At 34.8% G+C, this 18,171-nt stretch overlaps 1 protein-coding gene across 3 annotated transcripts in view; it reads right to left on the reverse strand.

The window, feature by feature from the left end:
* Nucleotides 1-11,983: 11,983 nt before the first annotated feature.
* The window catches only part of crp (transcription factor cropped), a 48,119-nt gene continuing 41,931 nt past the window's right edge, over nucleotides 11,984-18,171 (reverse strand). For all 3 annotated transcript variants that reach the window (XM_090395992.1, XM_090395993.1, XM_090395994.1), the window contains exons 4-5: nucleotides 17,053-17,279; nucleotides 11,984-14,219 (exon numbers count right to left, since the gene is read on the reverse strand). In XM_090395992.1, the coding sequence (XP_090252118.1) occupies nucleotides 13,578-14,219; nucleotides 17,053-17,279 (869 nt within the window). In that variant the 3' untranslated portion in view covers nucleotides 11,984-13,577. The remainder of the gene's footprint in view (nucleotides 14,220-17,052; nucleotides 17,280-18,171) is intronic.

Below are 18,171 nucleotides of genomic sequence, written 5' to 3' on the forward strand. Positions count from 1 at the left end.
GATTAATTTCTGGCAATCATTACCCTGTGAGCATTTTCCAGAATTAAGAAAATTTGCCCACAGTTATATCTGTTGTTTCCAAATGATATGGTAGTATTTTCTGTACGCATTAATGTAAAGCAAATCATTCTGCTCCCACCAAGAATTCCTAACTGAAATGTGAACAAGCATTTTCAGCCATGAAATTGTTTAAAAACGAAATGAGGTCACAATTGACCGATTCAAATTTGAAGAATTTCTGCTGCTCAGTAACTGATTTAACTCCAAACATTAAAAGTTTGGTAAAATCAAAACAGACTCAAAAGTCTCATTAAGGTAAGTAATGTTTATCTTGTTTTTATGTTAAATCAATATATCATGTCTATATTAACATTTTTACATCTGAACTCATACATGAAAAAAATTGGCACATAGAACAACCTGATTCATTCTGTACTTATGTTTTTTTTATGCAAGGTGATACTTATGCTTTTTTGTGACCACTAATCATGTATCATTCATTGACTGTCTTTACCATTCCTCCACCACCAGAAAATCATTCTGACCTCATTGACTGCTTATCTTAAAGTCGTGGTTTCTTGTAATCCAAATACTCTAACAATGAAGTCATCTTCGTTGATGAGTTTAATGTCCAAAATGCTGACTCCCTTTTTTTTTTTTTTTAATTCCACTGACCATGCTATAAAAGAAGTGGTAGTATTTTCTGTAAGCAATAATGTAAGCAAATCATTCAACTCCCACCCAGAATTCTTAACACAATCCTCTTGATTCACCCAATACTTTGGATCTTTTCTTAACTAGTTTTCTTTCCGGGTACATTGTTCAAGTTTCATCTCTAGTGGGATAGGATACCCTCCCATTAGCTATTCTCAATTTCATTTCACTACAGTGTCAAGTGGAAAGATTTTTACTCCTTCTTTTCTTGGTCAGACCTACTGTTTCTATTCTCCAGATCCAAATATTTGTCGTGATCTTGTTACAGAGATTATCCATTTTGGAATGAAGGCCTTCATTCCTTATCCTGTTCAAAATTCCCACCATAAATCTAAGTCATGGTTTTTCAAAGTGTGCCAGGGCAGTCAAATAAAAAGAAAACAGCTTATTGTAAGTGGCTTGAAACAAAAATTCAGATTCATTGACTGTCCACACTGAAGCTTGCACACTGTCATTAACAGCACTGTCTGACTTCGAAAGGACCAAATGTAGAAAACTTTCCACCTGAGCCTTCTGGGCACAGCTTTTGTCTGTCTGCTTCTACCTCTTTCTCACTCAGATGGTAGGCTGTAACGAAAAAGATAAAGTCTTTATCACTTTGGATAAATTGTCACTTAAAGATAAAGCCCACTTCTTGGCATCACTCTTCTTATCCAACTACTAACACATGTTCTTTGTTATCTATATATACTCAGCTAACATCCACCCCTATAGCATGGAGGCAAGCTCATATACAGGGTGTTCGGGATAAATTTGACAGTTTCGTAAGGAAAAAGAAAATCTTCTTTGTATCTATTAAATTTAATGAATTGACAAAAAAACATTACAGGCAGAGTTAATTACAATACTATCAACAAGATTTACTCAAAATAACCACCATTAGCATCGATCACAGCTTCAATTCTGCTTCGGAACCTCGAACAAGCTGATGCTACAGTCTCCCTGGGAAGGGCCGCAAAAACTGTTTTAATTTTATCCATTAACTGGGCTTTTGTATTACTGGAAGTGCGATTGGTGTCTTTTTCAACTGTGCCCCATACAAAATAATCCATGGGGTTAAGGTCTGGGGAGTTTGGAGGCCAAACATTTGGACTGGTGAAGTCGTAGAAATTTTCAGACAACCATTTTTGACTTTTCCCAGAGGTGTGGCAAGGGGCCGAATCCTGCTGCCATACATACGGCCTACCATTGGCTACCCTTGTTATCCAGGGCTTGACTACAGTTAGCAACTCCACGAACAAAGCCCGAATTCCAATGCCAGGGTTCTTCAACACCTGTTCCTGCAGATTTGCGAGGAATTCTGCTGTACGAACGCAATCAGATCGTCTGCTAGGGATCTTTCTTCTTGCTACATCCTCGTAGTCACCATTGCAAGTCTCTAGTTCATGCCTGATTGTTTTTACTGTATTCAGGGAGCATTGGGCAGCAGTCGTAATATCCTTATTTTGATGGCGGGCATGAATCATCATGATACAAGTTATTCTCTTCCATGATTCAGGTGGGTTCCAGCTATCCATCCTTTCTGACATCTTGTATATGAATGAAGAAGGGTCCAAACTTTTAAATGAAGAGAAGTGTGTGTTAATACATGTAACTTACGGAAAAATATAATTAATTATAAATATGTCAAATTTATCCCGAACACCCTGTATAGCCAATTCAAAAAAAAAAAAAAAAAGAAGCATGTCTACCATTGACTTATCGCTCCCAACCTCAGTGTTGTCTAAAGTAATGGGGATCATCAACAGGCAACTTCTTCAACACCTGGAGAATTGTCAGGTAATCAGTGACAGCAATATGGATTTTGCCAATCATCATCCATAGTTGATCTCACCAATCTCTGGACAAGCCATGGAATGATTTGAAGAGAAACCTAGGCTGCATTTAGCATTTCTAAGGCATATTATAGGATTTAGCAATGAATGCTTCTCAGCAAATCATCATCTTAGGGTCTGGTCTTACTCTGTAATTAGATTTCCAGTTCTCTCAGATTGCTTGGTGGAAGGTTTTCCTCTCTTCAGAATTTCCTATTAATTAGAGTGTTTCAGGACTCATTGTTTTACCGTCCTCTTCCTCAAATACATAAACAACCTGCTTTCACAAACCTCAAACCCTATTCACAATTTGCTGATGATAACACTCTCACTCATCCTCACATGTGACAAACCTTGCAGTACTCAAACAAGCTTCAAAATCGTCTAAATAAGTGCCCTAAAAATGATCTCCACATCATCTTTCAGGGGCAATAACAATCTGGTTACCTTCAATGCTTCCAAGAGTTTTGTCTTTTTTCTTGCAAAAAAAAAGATATTAAATCTTCTCCCCCTTATCTTTGAGAATGCTCAGCTTAAATCAAGACCGGATCTCTTCTTGGACTGACTCTTACTTCTAGTGTTTCCTGGTATAAATAACATCCTTGGCTTCCAAAAAATTTGGCATCTTTTTTCAATATCCACCCAACCTTGGAGTACTGCTCTCACATTTCAGGTGGTGCATCTAAAACCCTCTCCTAAAAGTTCTTCGATGCTGTTCAGAAAACTAACTTGGTCATTTGATGACCTCTCTCTCTCAGACTGTCTGCATTGTCTCTCTCCTACAGATATTTCCATGGACATTGTCCAGCATAAGCATCATCCATTATGCCCCTCATTTCTACTAATCTTAGCAACACAAACAAACAGCTGCCAACATCTATTTACTATTGAACTGTGACTCACCAGACCTATTACTCCCAGTAATCTTTCATTCCATCCACCTCAGTTCTGCAGAACAGCCTTCTTCATGTATTCCTAGGACCTCCAGCCATTCAAGAATATCAATGGACACTGCTTTTCTCTTTAGCTTCAGCCAGACACAGTATTTATTTGCTATGTAGGCCTTATTGCCACTTATGTGTGGAAGTGATAAAAAACTAAAATTTAAAAAAGTTTCATGTCTTCGTTATTTCTTTATCTCCATATTTTAGCATTCCATTAAATTCAAGTGATTTCCTATGTTTAAATTTTGAGATGACTGACTCTATAAAGTTACTTCGGTTTCTTCTTTGTATAATTTAAGAAAATAATTTTTCCTTTGTTCTCTTTCTGTAACTGGTAATATTTACGTATTCACTGATTTCTTTTCTTTGATTTAAATGTTTATGCTCCATAAGTCACATTCCAATAGCTTAGATTAGCTCGAATATCTTTAAAAATATTTTATCTCATATTTGGTTATAGTAATCTATTGTGTTTTACCTTTTTTTTATTTTTTTTTCCCTAATGCTTTGTATGCCACTTGTTTAATGTTTGTTTCAAATTCTTCCCAGTTGGAGTGCATATATATATCATCCTCATTATATGATTTTTTTTTTTTAACTGTTCATCTTTTTTTAATAAAGTATTATACTGTCTTTTTTTAATTCCACCTTAAATTTATTTCTTTGGATCTTTTTGTTTTTCGTTTCACTTTATGTATTTTTTTTTTTTGGAGTCAACATTTTTCCTATGTCTACAACATTAGGACTCGAATATCTAAAATTCCAGCTGGTTTTGCTGTTCTATTAATTATATGTATACCTCCATAGCTCATTCGGTATAGACAAAGCCCTTTGGTTGGAAAGACCTGGGTTTGATTCCCATCAGTGATGTGAGGAAACTTTCTCTGGTCTCTTTCAACAAAAGGTGAGTTAGCCGATCTCATACAGAGGTACAGGGTTTTTTCACCTGGAAACTTGAGTTTTTCGTTTCCCCAGAACAGGCAAACCAGCCCCATGAATACACGCATCTACAGACATAGGGCTAACCACCTTATCCTTGAATTATGATTGCGAAGTACAAGAATAGTTGGAAGGTCGTGAGCACTTCAGTGCCTGTTAGGACCACTGATGGATGGATGGATTTATTATATATATATATATATCTATGATAGAGGTATGTGCACTGTTATTTCTCCACAATTTTTTTGATTCTTGTGATTTAAATTGTATTATTTTGGAAGTCTCTGTAGAAATCTTGTGTAGAGGCTTAAGTGCTGTGAGGACATTATGTTGGAGGTTTAATGGATTTTTTACAACACTCAGAAAGAATTAAATTAGAATTTAATACTCCTATATTTCGTCCTAGTGACTAGGACGAAATATAGGAGTATTAAATTCTAATTTAATTCTTTCTGAGTGTTGTAAAAAATCCATTAAACCTCCAACATAATCTCTGTAGAAATGGCATAATACAGACTTACTCCAACTGCTGTAGTCATTTGGAGTAAGTAGTTGATGGTGGTGGTGGTGGGTTTCAAGCGGTTTTTGGTTTACCACCACGTATGTGAAAGCAAAATTCTATAGTTGGGAAGATTTGAGATTTATACATTAGTAGCTATGTGAAAAGTAATGTCTTGACCTAAGAAAAGGATACCAATTTTGAGGAAGCTGTTTGTTTTTTTACCCTAGCAAAAAAGACATCAGTAATTAGGTTGTCCTCAATACACTGTGAGGGATGGCATGAAGATTTTTACAGATCTTGAAGTTAAGCCATCTTCAATGTTTGAGCATTGCAAAGTTTGCCATATGAGTAGAAGTACACCCACATCATTAATAGATATGATTTAAGATCAGAGATCATTCATGCACAGTAATTCATCAATTATCCAACCTCAGCAGAAGAACAGTTTGCTGGTAGGATACCTAAAGTTACAATTACATAGAGGTCAGCTGACACACTAATGAATTCAAGGATTGGTTAATTGACAGTCAGATAATCGAGAGATCGGCATAGTTGAGGAAGAGTATTGAGGAAAATCTACATTAGCAGAGAAACGTGAAGCAAATGTTGTCACCATTTCATACAGGGAATAACCAGAGAAGTATCAGTATTCACATGTTCTTTGACTACCAAATTACAAAGGTGGAAGGCAGACATAAAATGCCAATTTGCTTTACATCCTTCTGCATCATTGTCAAATGCCACGGAACAGATCTCTTCAAACATTTTCACACTTAGGCAAGAAGATCTACTGTGGATCTTGAATGGCAGAATCCATACTTGATGGCCACTGATCACTGTCTTCATAATCTAGAGAACTATCCCCATTACTGAAAGCAGTTCGTTGATAGTTTCATGCTACACATTTATTTCACTTTTTGAATGGAGTGGATTCCAGCTGAGTATAATAGGGTATAGAGACTTTTTTAAATAGGAATCCCACCCATGGAAGGCTATCAGCCTAAATAATATATAAGTATTAGTATGTTCAAAGGTATATAGCAGGGGTAGCCAACTTGTGTCCTTTTGGAGCCAAAACAATTCCGGTAAAACTTAGAAGAGCCGCAACCTTTGACCAATGTGAAGTTTCGGGGAGTGAGTGTGCGCATGGCAAGGTTGTAACGAGCTTGTAAGAACTGCTTTGACTAATTACATAATTTTAAGGAGCTTACTAAGAAAATGGATACAAGGAAGGCCTCTACTAGTAAATAAGTAGCTTAAATTATTGTTTCGACTTTAATGTTCACAGTAAAGTTCATTTAATGTGTTTCGAATTAAACTTTTTTCATTCAGTAATTTTTATTAACCCTGTTTTTCTCTCTCTCTTCTCTCTTTTTTTTTTATTTTGTTCCTCTTTTTTGTTTTCTCCTCTTCTCTTTTGTTTTTTTCCTGGTAGATTGTGAATTATTAACCCTGTTTTTGAGTAGCACATTCCCCACTCCAACAGTTAGAATGGAGTGGGGAATGAAAGCTTTCATTCTAATAAGATACCCTAACTTAGCAGAAGCAAGCATTTGTTCTGGAAAGTAGAAACAGTAATCTGACCATGGAAATAAAATCAGGTGGTCACTCCACTTGACACTGTTTTAATGCCCAAGGATTAAGGCTAATAATTGTTGAGAAAGTGTTTCACTGGAGATGAAATATATACAAGATTATGGTCAGCAGTGGTCTCAACAATATATACCTGAAAAGAAATGCTCAAGAATGTGAATAGTATTCTGGTTGGTACACTTTGCTTTGTTGGTTGGTTTTGGATTGCGGCTGAAGCAACTAAGGCTACTAAGCTATTGTATTGTATTATATCTGTAAATTATGTATTCTTTGACTAGTTTGCCTGTTTTCTGGGAGGAAAAATTTTCCACCTTCACATGAGACTGGCTAACTCAGTTGACAATTTGCTATAGATCACTGCTTATGGCAAATGCTTTGGCTTCTCTTTTAGCTTGGTCCATAAAATTTGAAAAAGGAAGCTAAGATGTGAGGCAAGAAAACTAACCCAGAGAAGGTTATTAAAAAAAAAAAAAAAAAAAAAAAAAAAAAAAAAAAAAAAAAAGGATTTCACATCCTGTGGCAAAAAATATTAGACCATCCTTGAATTAAAAAGAATCATATATAGTGTAATTTGGGCATTTAAGGTGGCTTTGTGTTTACTCTAGCTACAATTTGAAGTTAAGTCAAAAACAGGTTAGGTCTGCATGTTTTTATGTGGTCATGGACATCATTTAATTTGGAATTTATGCCACCATTGGCAAAAAGCTAAACAGTTGGACATTTTATGCGTGCAGGAGACAAGGTGGAAGGGGGGGGAGGCGAAGGAACTAGGAGATGGGTATAAATTGTTCTACTCTGGAGCGAATAAAGAGGGTCGGAATTGTGATGTGTGGCAGAATGAAGGGCGAAGTACTGGAAGTGGGTAGGAGGAACGACAGGATCATGCAAATGAAACTGGGTCTTGGAGAAAAGCAACTGGTCATCTTATGTATATACGTCTCACAAGTTGGCTGTACAGCAGAAGAGAAAGATGAATTCTGGAACGTGCTAGATGAAGAAATGAGAGAACTGGAAGAAAACGAGATGATGGTCAGGGGAGACAGACAGAATAGGGACTGTGAAAGGGTGCATGGTGGCCATGATGAACCAGGAAGGAGAGAGGATTTTGGACTTTGCAGTGGCATTTGATTGGCAATTGTGAACTCCTTTTTCTGTAAGAGCATTTGATAACATTTAGAAGTGACAACAATAGTTCACACATTGACTACATTTTGAATAAAAGAAAACATCTTAAGGCAGTAACAAATTGTAAGGTAATCCCAACAGATCAAGTGGCACAGCAACACCGGCTGCTGTGCACAGACTTTAAAATAAAGTCAAAGATAAGAACCTTTGGAAGCCATGGGAGGAAGAAAATTAAGTGGTTTCGCTTAAAAGAAAAGAGTGTGAGGAACTGTTTTAGGGGGAAGGTGTTAGAGAAGATTTCAGATAGATTAGAAAGTGTACAAGTTCGGTGGAGACATAATTCAAAAGCAATTCTAAGCTGTGCAGTTGAGGTGCTTGGTGAAACATCTGGAAAGATTAGAGAGCAGAAAGAGGGTTGGTGATGGAATAATAATGTACAAGAAGCAGTGATGGCTAAGAGGAAAGCAAAGCAGAAGTGGGACGAGTCAAGAGTGGAAGAGGACAGAGAAGAAAAAGCGAGAAGCCAAGAGAGTTGTTGCACAGGCGAAGGCCATGGCATACCAAGACTTTTATGATCAATTAAAAACAAAGGAAGGACAGAGAAAGATTTATCGATTGGCAAAATGGAGAAATAAGGCATCAAAGGACATCGTACATGTGAGGCAGATCAAAGACTGGAGAAAGGGTATTAAGGAGGGATGTGGATATAAGAAACAGATGGAGAATATACTTTGAAGAGCTTTTGAATGAAGAAAATGCAAGGACTCACAGACAAGATGGGGAGCCTTATAAGGGGATGGTGCAGAACATTAGTAGAGTGGAAGTGAAGGAAGCCATAAAGAAGATGAAGAATGGAAAATCGGTGGGCCTGACAGGATCCCAGTGGAGACATGGAAGGCACTGGGGGGAAGAGGGAATTGGCCTGCTGTAGGACCTGTTAATTAAAGTTTGTCAACAGGAAAATATACCTGAGGAATGGAGGGAAAGTACAAGCATAAAGGGGATGCACAAGACTAAGAATTACAGAGGAATAAAGTTGATGTCCCACACAATGAAAATCCTAGAGAGAGTTCTTAATGGAAGACTGGGGAAGGAGGTGGAGATTGCAAAGGAGCAATTTGGCTTCATGCCTGTCAATCGACGACAGATGATGGAAAAGTTTTGAGAGAAGCAATGGAAGCTATCTGGTATTTATTGATCTGGAGAAAGCATATGATAGAGTGCCCTGGCAAGAAGTCTGGAGGTGTCTGAGGGAAAAGAAGGTACCAGCGAAATATGTCAGGTTGGTGCAGGAGATGTACAAAAATGTGAAGACAAGAGTTCAAACCTGCCTGGGAGAGAGAGAAAGTTTTCCAGTGACAGTTGGCTTGCATCAAAGGTCAGCATTAAGTTTCCTGTTTAATATTGTGATGGAGGTGGTGACGGAGGAGGTGAGAGAAGTTGGAGGAAAGTACTGGAAGAGAGAGGTATGAGACTGAGCAGAAGTAAGACAGAGTATATGTGTTGCAAAGTGGATGGCAGGCAGGAGACAGATCTGGAGCTGGAAGGAAATGTCATCAGGAAAGTCAGTGACTTTAGATACTTAGGTTCAACAATGAAAGAGGATGGTGAGGCTGAGAAGGAACCGGAGAGAGATGGCTAGGATAGGACAGTAGTGAGACCAGCTATGACGTATGCTATGGAAACTGTGGCCCTGAGGAAAAATAACAGCAGGATGGAGGTAGCGGAGATGAGAATGCTTAGGTGGATGTGCGGTGTGACCAGAAAGGATCGTCTAAGAAATGACTATGTAAGGGGAATGGTAAAAGTTACGAACTTAGGAGCAAAGATACAGGAGGCAAGGTTGAGATGGTTTGGTCATGTGATGAGGAGGGAGGAAGAGTATGTGGGAAGAAAGGTCATGCAGATGGATGTGCAGGGGAGGAGGAAGCGCAGACAGCCAAAGAAGAGATAGAGGGAGATGATGGAGGAAGACTTGAGGATGAAGAACTTGGATGTGGCTACAGCCCAAGACAGGAATGGAGGAGACTCACCTTGGTGAAAAGCCAAAGTTGTTGTTTTTTTTTGTAGTATCTTTTGAAGAGGTTTGAATGCAAGAAATGGAAAAGAAGAAAGAATTTCAGAATATTCCAGCAAGTCGGCAAAGGCTATAAGTTTTAACTCATGGATCTGAGAGTTGAGTTAAAAGTAAAACAGTGGATCAAAAATTGGAGCCCACATTATGAGAATTAGAGAAGTAAACAGATGATATCAATGACAGAATCATATTAAAAATGAAGACATTAGGAAGGAACTTAAATTATGAGAATTAGAGAAGTAAACAGATGATATCAATGACAGAATCATATTAAAAATGAAGACATTAGGAAGGAACTTAAATTGTTAGCATTTTAGGAATGTTCAAGCAGAACTATGGAACATAATGGGTGAAGAAAGATTTACAAAGCAGGTGTTTGATGCCAAGATGTACATGAATTCATGCAGTTAGAAGTCCCTTAGAAGACTAAAATATAAGAGCCAGCAGATAGATCAACTTGGAAGAAAATTTTATAGGAAGTTAGTAATAAGGTAAACTTTTCATATAGTATCATCATATTATTCTGTATACTTTTTGAGAGTATGTATGAGGAATTTGATGATGGGTTTCACAGTCAAAGCAACAGTAATTACATATGTTCTGGCAAGTTTACCAGTATATAAACCATGCCATCTCTATATGAAAACTTCATAAAGCATCCATACCACAATGGGATTTCAACCTGCAGCATGCTGGTTAGAGAATAGTAATGTTATCCATTCGACAACAGGCCAGCAAATTAGAAATTAAATTATAAACAACTTAAAACTAGGTATTTCTTGCTGTAGTAAGTTTTTTTTTTATTTAATATCATTAATGTAATGTTGAAAATATAGCTGGGAGGGGCACAGCTTGCATTTGCTTAGGTCAAGAATTTTAAAAAAAATGAAAAATTGGTGGCAACCCCATCTGTGTGTGAGTTATTTGAAAAAAATGTTAAGTGGCAGTTACTGATATTGCATTAGAATATACAAGTGATGATTATTATTCATGAGATCAATAATGAACAACTGTTTATATCTGCAGTATGTTTTATTAATAGTGAACAACTTAACAAGATTATATGCAATGTTTGGATCTTGGGATCAAGTTAAATAAAACTTGAAGCATGTGCAGTAAAAATGACAAAGCATTTTTTTTTTTAACCTGTTGCCATCTTGTTTTACTTGAAATACTAAATATTAACTTGCATTTCCTGGATAATGATGCATCCTTCCAATATGTAATTACATTATAAAAATAACAAAAATTGGATAAAACATTTTATTTTCAGGCAATGAGGAGACATGCTAAACAGGCACAGAGTAAAATTAAAATCTTGTACACATTTATACACTTAAGAAACAAAACATTTTTAACATTCTCTTCACTGAAGAGTCCCAACAATTATTAGAAAAAGGCAGTAGCTTTATATGTAATAAACCTACTAAATTAAAATCACTTAATATTATGCTTTTTTTTCCTTATATGAAAAAAATGGGAAGGAGTTAATTTTATTTTTTAATTATCAAAACAAAATAAGCATGTCTAGATAAATATCTACCAATAGTATTTATTATAAATGAAATATTGAACAAAGTGTCTTTCCCAACCCCCAGAAAAATTAAGTGATATCACGGAAACTTGAGGTACATCCCTCCTCCCTTTTGAGGTAAGCATAAAATATATGTTTTCCAAAAGTTATCACAAAAATCTTCCGTGGACAAATATCCAAATATAGATGTAAAAACACTATTAAATGCAATGTTTCAAACTGTGGATAAGGCAAGTAAAAAATTTAACTTAAAAGGGCCAACATGCAAACACACAAGGTTGTAATTCGAGGTACAAAAATTGATCAAAAACTGGTTATTAAAGTTAGATGTTTATAAAACAGCAACAGTTAAAAATGTGATTTCCATTCACACCAAAACTCTTGAAATGCCTTGTTTATCTTAAATATTTCCTTATTACATTTAAAATTACACATAGAAAACAATGTTTATAAACAGTATGGATAAGTAATAATATCTTGCTGACACCACTTTTTTTTAACAATTTATGGGTGGCTGTTAAATGAAGCTGTACAAAGTATTCTGTAACCAGTGTTGCCAACCATATAAAATTTATGATGAGATTAAAGATTGAACACAATTATACAGTACAAAATAGAAAATGCCACCACTCTGCTTAGGTGCAGCTTCTTAGTTATCAAGAAACTAATTATATATATATATATATATATATATATATATATACACACACACACACACACACACACACACACACACACACACACACACACACATTCATTCTTTTAATTAAAAAAAAAAAAAAGGGCAAATAGAAATAGAAACTGCCGGCAAACTGACTTCTTTTCGTTGTTGCCTCATTCATGTTAGTTATGGTATAAAGATTAAACACCTTTGAATTGTAGTGTTTCCAAGACTTAGCAGTAGCTTAAATTTCATAGGTACTGTATAAAGTTACTTAAATAAGCCAAATTTCAGTACAATTAACTAACTTCTGAACAATATAGATAAAAATAATAATTCAAGTGAATGCATTTCAGAAAACTCAAGATATTCTTTTAGCATTTATGAAAGATGGCAACACTGGTAATAATTCTAATGAGCAGTATCTTCACATTTCACAAATATTTTAGGATATACTGTCTATTTATTACACTTAGAGTTGATATTATATTCTAATATGAAATTCATATGACAGAATTCTGCTTTCATTTAAAGTATAGAAGATTTTCTAATTATTTATTTTAATACACACCTTCTTGCCCATCACTGATAAGTTTCACAATACACTTTTAAATAAATAAAAAGTGAAGTAAAACTAAATTATGCACTCATACATTGTATAAAAGGAACCACACTTAGCTTTTCAAATTGTTTTAAATCCAGTTATTACTTACTAGCATTTTTAACAACAAAAAAAAATTTTTGTGAATTAAGTGAAGTCACTGCTCTTAGTTTCAATAAAATATTAAAATGACAACGTGCACAAACATATATTTTTCTGAACTAAACAAGTTAGTCAAAATGACTACATGGATACAAAAGGGAGGGAGGAGGACAAATATGAAAACAGAATAAATAACCTTGCTTTCAAGTATTACTCCATTTAAGTCCAAAATTACTACATGCCTTAGTGGTATGACTCTCCTCTTGCCTTGCACCTAAACCTACATGAACGTGAATATTTACAGTGCATTAATGGGTGGCTAGTCTCTGCACGTCTTCTTATGCAAGCTAATTTCATTGTTTCTTTTGCACCTCAAGGTATAATTTATGTGTTACCTAAAACCACGTACAAGTCTTACCTATTGTGTAAATTTTGTTAAATTTCCCACTAATATCTTGAAGGCATTAGATTTTTTTCTTACATGGAATATATATATATACATACAAAATTTAGTTGTCTTACATTTTCCATGTGCTAAGACTCAATTCTTGACAACAGCAAAAATTTATATCTTTACCACATATAAAAACAATGTTCAATTAATGTACTCTAGCCTGTTTTTAAATGCTTTCCACAAAATATCACACTGTAAAATACAGTGACAAATTTACAACTGTCTACTGAGGTGGAAATATGTGAAACAAACAGCTAAAAACCTTTAGATGGTAAGAGCACTATCTGTATTAGGTTAGTTTATTACATACCACTTATTGAAGCTATTGTATCAAATGATAACTACCAGCGAAGAAACTGCAAGACAAAAGACAGTGCAAAGGCACCCAAGGAACTGAAATAACCTCCAATGAAATGTAATGGATATTTTACAGCCAGTGGGTATGTGCCAACATAAATTTGTGAACGGTGGAATGACAACCCACTGATTCAGGAATGAGCTGTGGACTTGAAGTGGATTAGGAGTGATTGGTAACAATTACTCCTGGCCGAGACTGATTAAGGGGGGCACTCTGGATGATCTGTTGTCTGATGGCAAATTCTGTGCTTGAACTGGAAAGATGAGACAGCCTTTGTTCTACAGTCTGTAAAGGTTCTGCTTTAATACTGACCTCATCAACCTGACTTGTTTCTGACAGGGTAGAGGTTGATAATGTGTCCTGTTTTAGTGGTTCTGGATCATCACAGAACAAATGATCTCCTTCCAAATGTCGAATTGCTTCTACTATTGTCTCCAAGTTTTGACGAGAGGTACTTGCTGGATAAACAGCACGGGGTTGAGGATGAACTACCGGCTCAGCTACTGATACAGTCATTGGCTGTAGTGGATGAGTAATTTCAGGTTCTGGAGAAGGAGACATTATAAATGAAGTAGTTGTAGTTGCTGATGTCTCCAAGTGAAGCAAAGGATTACTATTTTTGCCTGATAGATCTTGTGGAACTTCAACACTATGCACAGGGCTCTGTTCAACAAGAGGAGGGTCTTGGGATGTATCCATTTCATCAAGATCTTCACTAGATAAATGTGAAGGAGGACTGGATAACCTTGTCTCTAGCAGTGAATGGGGCTGTGGTGATTCGTTTCTTCCTTCAGCAGGATTCTAAAATTTAAAATATTTAATGAGAAGATACACTATAATAAATACAGAAAATTAAGGTTATCAATAATAAAATAACAATAGTACAACTAATGTACATGTGTAATTTTGCTATTAAGATAAAATAAGAAAAATTTTCTTGAGAATTTAATCTCAAGTTCATTAATCAGCTTTTTATATTAAAAAAAAAAAATTTACTTTGGCAAAATCAGCACTTTTACTGTGTTTTACATATGGTAAAATGTGTAGAGTGCTGATTTTGCCAGAGTAATTTGTTTTAACATAAAAAGCTGATTAATGAACTTGATATTAAATTCTCAATAAAAAATAATAATAATATATATATACAGGGGGTCCTCGACACGCGTCGTTTCTACTTTACGGCAGTAATCCCATAAATAATTTTAAAAATAAATTTCGACTTGAAGCAGCGCGACATAAAATTCAAACGTCACGGGTGAACTTGTTTGTGAGCACGGCAGAAGAATACGCCGTCACGTGGCGTTTGTTTGGGAGAGGTGGTGTCGCTTGGGTCCCAGCACACACTCTTTGGGTACTGTGTGCTTTGTTTACATCCACTCTCTCACTTTTGTGTTTTTTTTGTGACTTTTTACCCTTCAATATGGCTCCCAAACGTAAGGCAGATTCTTCCGATGGCAGTGTGTTGAAGAAAAGGAAAGCCATTACATTAGAAGTGAAATTAGACATTATTTTTGTTTCATTTTTGTCATCTTTCTGTACCATAATTACTGTATAGTACAGAAAAATGACAAAAATGAAACAAAAATAATGTCTAATTTCACTTCTAATGTAATGGCTTTCCATTTCTTCGACACACACTCCCTTTCATTTTCCTATGGCCTAGTTCTGTTTCTTGATATATATACGTATGACTTTAGGGTGTTTTAGGTTAGGTAAGTAACTTAGGCTATGGTAATTCCGACATGCATCGAAAATCGCCTTACGTCGGTCCATAGGAATGGATCTCCGACGTAACTCAAGGACCCCCTGTATAGGATGCAAAAATATGTAAAATTAACAGAAGAGATTTTAAACATGCAAATACATTCAATACACTGTGAAACCTTAAAACAGGTTGCAGGATTTTTCCCTCTATTTTTATGAAAGGGATAGATAGTCCAACATGTAAGCAAAACAATCTAAGTTAATGAAATTTTCTCTTTTGTACTCCAATAACTTTCTGTTCTTTCATTCCATTTACTTCTATCCTCTGGAAAATAGCCTTTCTTGCACTTCCCATTTACTAAATATGACTGTGAGACATTATAGAAATTGTTCTGTAGTGTTCTACAGAACAGTTTTTCTTTTATTTTCATCACTTTTTTTTTCTTTTTATTATCACTTTCATGTTTCTCATTTTAAAATAATAGTTTAATTATAGCTTCTTTTTTTTTTCCGCACTTTCAGTGCAGAAAAAAACACTAAGAGTTAATCATGATACTTTCACATATGAAATTCCTCTTGCTCACATTAAAAAATATAAGACAAAAACTAGAAAGTAGGAGGTTGGCAGCAATTTAGAAGTACTTTACTGACATTTTTAATTAGCAGTGTATTGTTGTTGTTGCTATTATGGTACTGTTTTGAATTCACATCGATCTTTAAAAAAATGTCAGCCAAGTGCATTTACAGTATTTGATTCATTTTTTACATGACTTGACTTTTTTGGCTGAACCAGGTAAAACAGTTGAGGAATAAATGGATAAAATCAGCTGAACAATGTGACCTGTATATTTTATTGTCTTCTTTCTTTACACTACCATATTCCAACTTTGGTATAAACTACTATATGATTCAACCTGTAAAAAGGTATCTGTGGAGAAAGATCTCCTCCCACTTCTCCTTCATTTTAGTGTTTCTACAGAGATCTTATACAGCATGAGAAATAAATGCATTCCAGATTTAATCAAAATCTGCTGACAATGCAACTTGTTGAGGTGTCTACGGTATAACATGAAAACTGATTAATAGCATTACAGGTAACAGGCTAAGTTTGACGTGCCTTCAGAGTACAATAGGAATTAGACAGATAAACTATTTTAAAAAAATAGTTAAGTCTGCATGAGTGGTCTGTTAAATAACTTCATTAGATAAAAAATAATTTTGCAAAACATTTTTGAAAAACACAAATTTTTCTGTGGGATATTTTTTACTACATCAAAAAACAAAATTCAAAGTTTATGACCAATTCTGGTTTCTTAATACCAAACTTTCCATCATTTTGGCATCCTGAAGAGACCTCAATTAAAAGATAAAAATGATTAAGTTACAATTTGCAATTACTCTACTGAAAGGCAATATGCTTTCCCAGAGGGGAAAATTACTGTTCAATTTCAGGCCATATTCAAAACAACTCACAGTGAAGTCAACTTTTCTTGGTAGAAAAAGGTACTGTTGTAAATGCAACGTTATAAGCACTTCTAATTCGTAGAAATGAAGAATTAGTACAACTACATCAGTAAAAAAAAAATAATTCACATGAAAAGTAACCTTATTTAATCAGAAGTTAATGAATGTTTAAATGCATTAATATTTGCCAAAAAAAAGTGATAGAGGCAAAATGAAAATGCTAAATCACATGCGAGAATGCATACAATATACTAACAAGAATTTAAAATATTTTCTTAAACAAAGCCTATAAGTTATTTACACCCATTCAATATAGCATTTTTGAAATGTACAATATTTATAAAATTATTTTTAAAATTTACGCAACATAGCACTTATTTATTGTAGTCTTGCACAGTTGTATTAAGTTGTATATATAATAGATTACATTTAATAAACTCCAACTAATAACTTTAAAGTAACTTACATCTGTTACACGCTGCTGGTACTGCATCTGGACCTGGTGAGCAATTTCTCGAATACGTTCTGGATATAACTGTGCTTCCAAGTTCCTTGTCTGCTCTTCCAGATGCATTCTCAACTTTCTTTCTCTGTCCAATTGTACCCTTAATTCAATCATCTCTTGCCTCAGATCATCAATACTGGGTTCACTCTCTGAAGGGCTCATACTACCTATTCCCTCATCACACGATTCTGAAGTAAACAAAAAATAAATCACACAACAGAGCACATCTTAGGTAATAAAGTCTGCTTTTTTATATATTATTTATTTTATATTTTTTTCTAAGTGTTTTGTAAACTATTAAAAAACACCACCACTAAAATTTTAGCACAAATGATCAATTCTAGACTAAATGATGCAATAAGTACTAATAACCATCATTTCTAATTATCAAGTAATAATCAACATATCATTTTATAAACTTAAACTTCCACTTTATCTTTAATCATGTACACAAATGCAATTGTTATCGAGTACTTGGAATTAAAACATATCGAACACTGTCTTGAAACAAGTGCAGATGTCCCCTGTAAGAGACTCAATTTAAGTACCTTCTCATTCATCCTTTGCAATACATTTTGTAATCAATCTCTTCAAATAATGATTTTTATAATGATTCATGTCATGTAACTTGAATATAGTCTATAAGATGCATTTCATCCATGATTAAATTCTGTCAATTGCTAGCTAGCTTAAACAAGCAAGTCCAAATGACTTTCTTGAAATTCATTCATATTAATATATATTACAGATACATTTAATGAGTTTAAACTTGAGGCACAAAAATATTTTCCAACTTCAGCTTTTAAAAGTGAAGTCATATTGCAATATTCTTCCTAACATGACACTTACTATCTGTTGAGCACCTTTAAAATCAATGTACAAACAATACAAGATTTTACAATACACAAATATGCACTGTAGAGTTGCTGCATCAGTCTAATGTGGGTAAGAAAAAAAACCCTTAAAAGTTTCATTAAACTAGTGAAAGTACAAATATTAATAAATGATTCTCAACAGATGTTGCCAATTACTATAAATATATATATATATTCAGTATGTATGAGTTTTGTGTTCAAAATG

This window comes from Typopeltis vanoorti, chromosome 7 (genome assembly GCF_054136105.1).
Source record: "Typopeltis vanoorti isolate ZY-2024b chromosome 7, IOZ_Tvanoo_1.0, whole genome shotgun sequence".
NCBI classification, from domain to species: domain Eukaryota; kingdom Metazoa; phylum Arthropoda; class Arachnida; order Uropygi; family Thelyphonidae; genus Typopeltis; species Typopeltis vanoorti.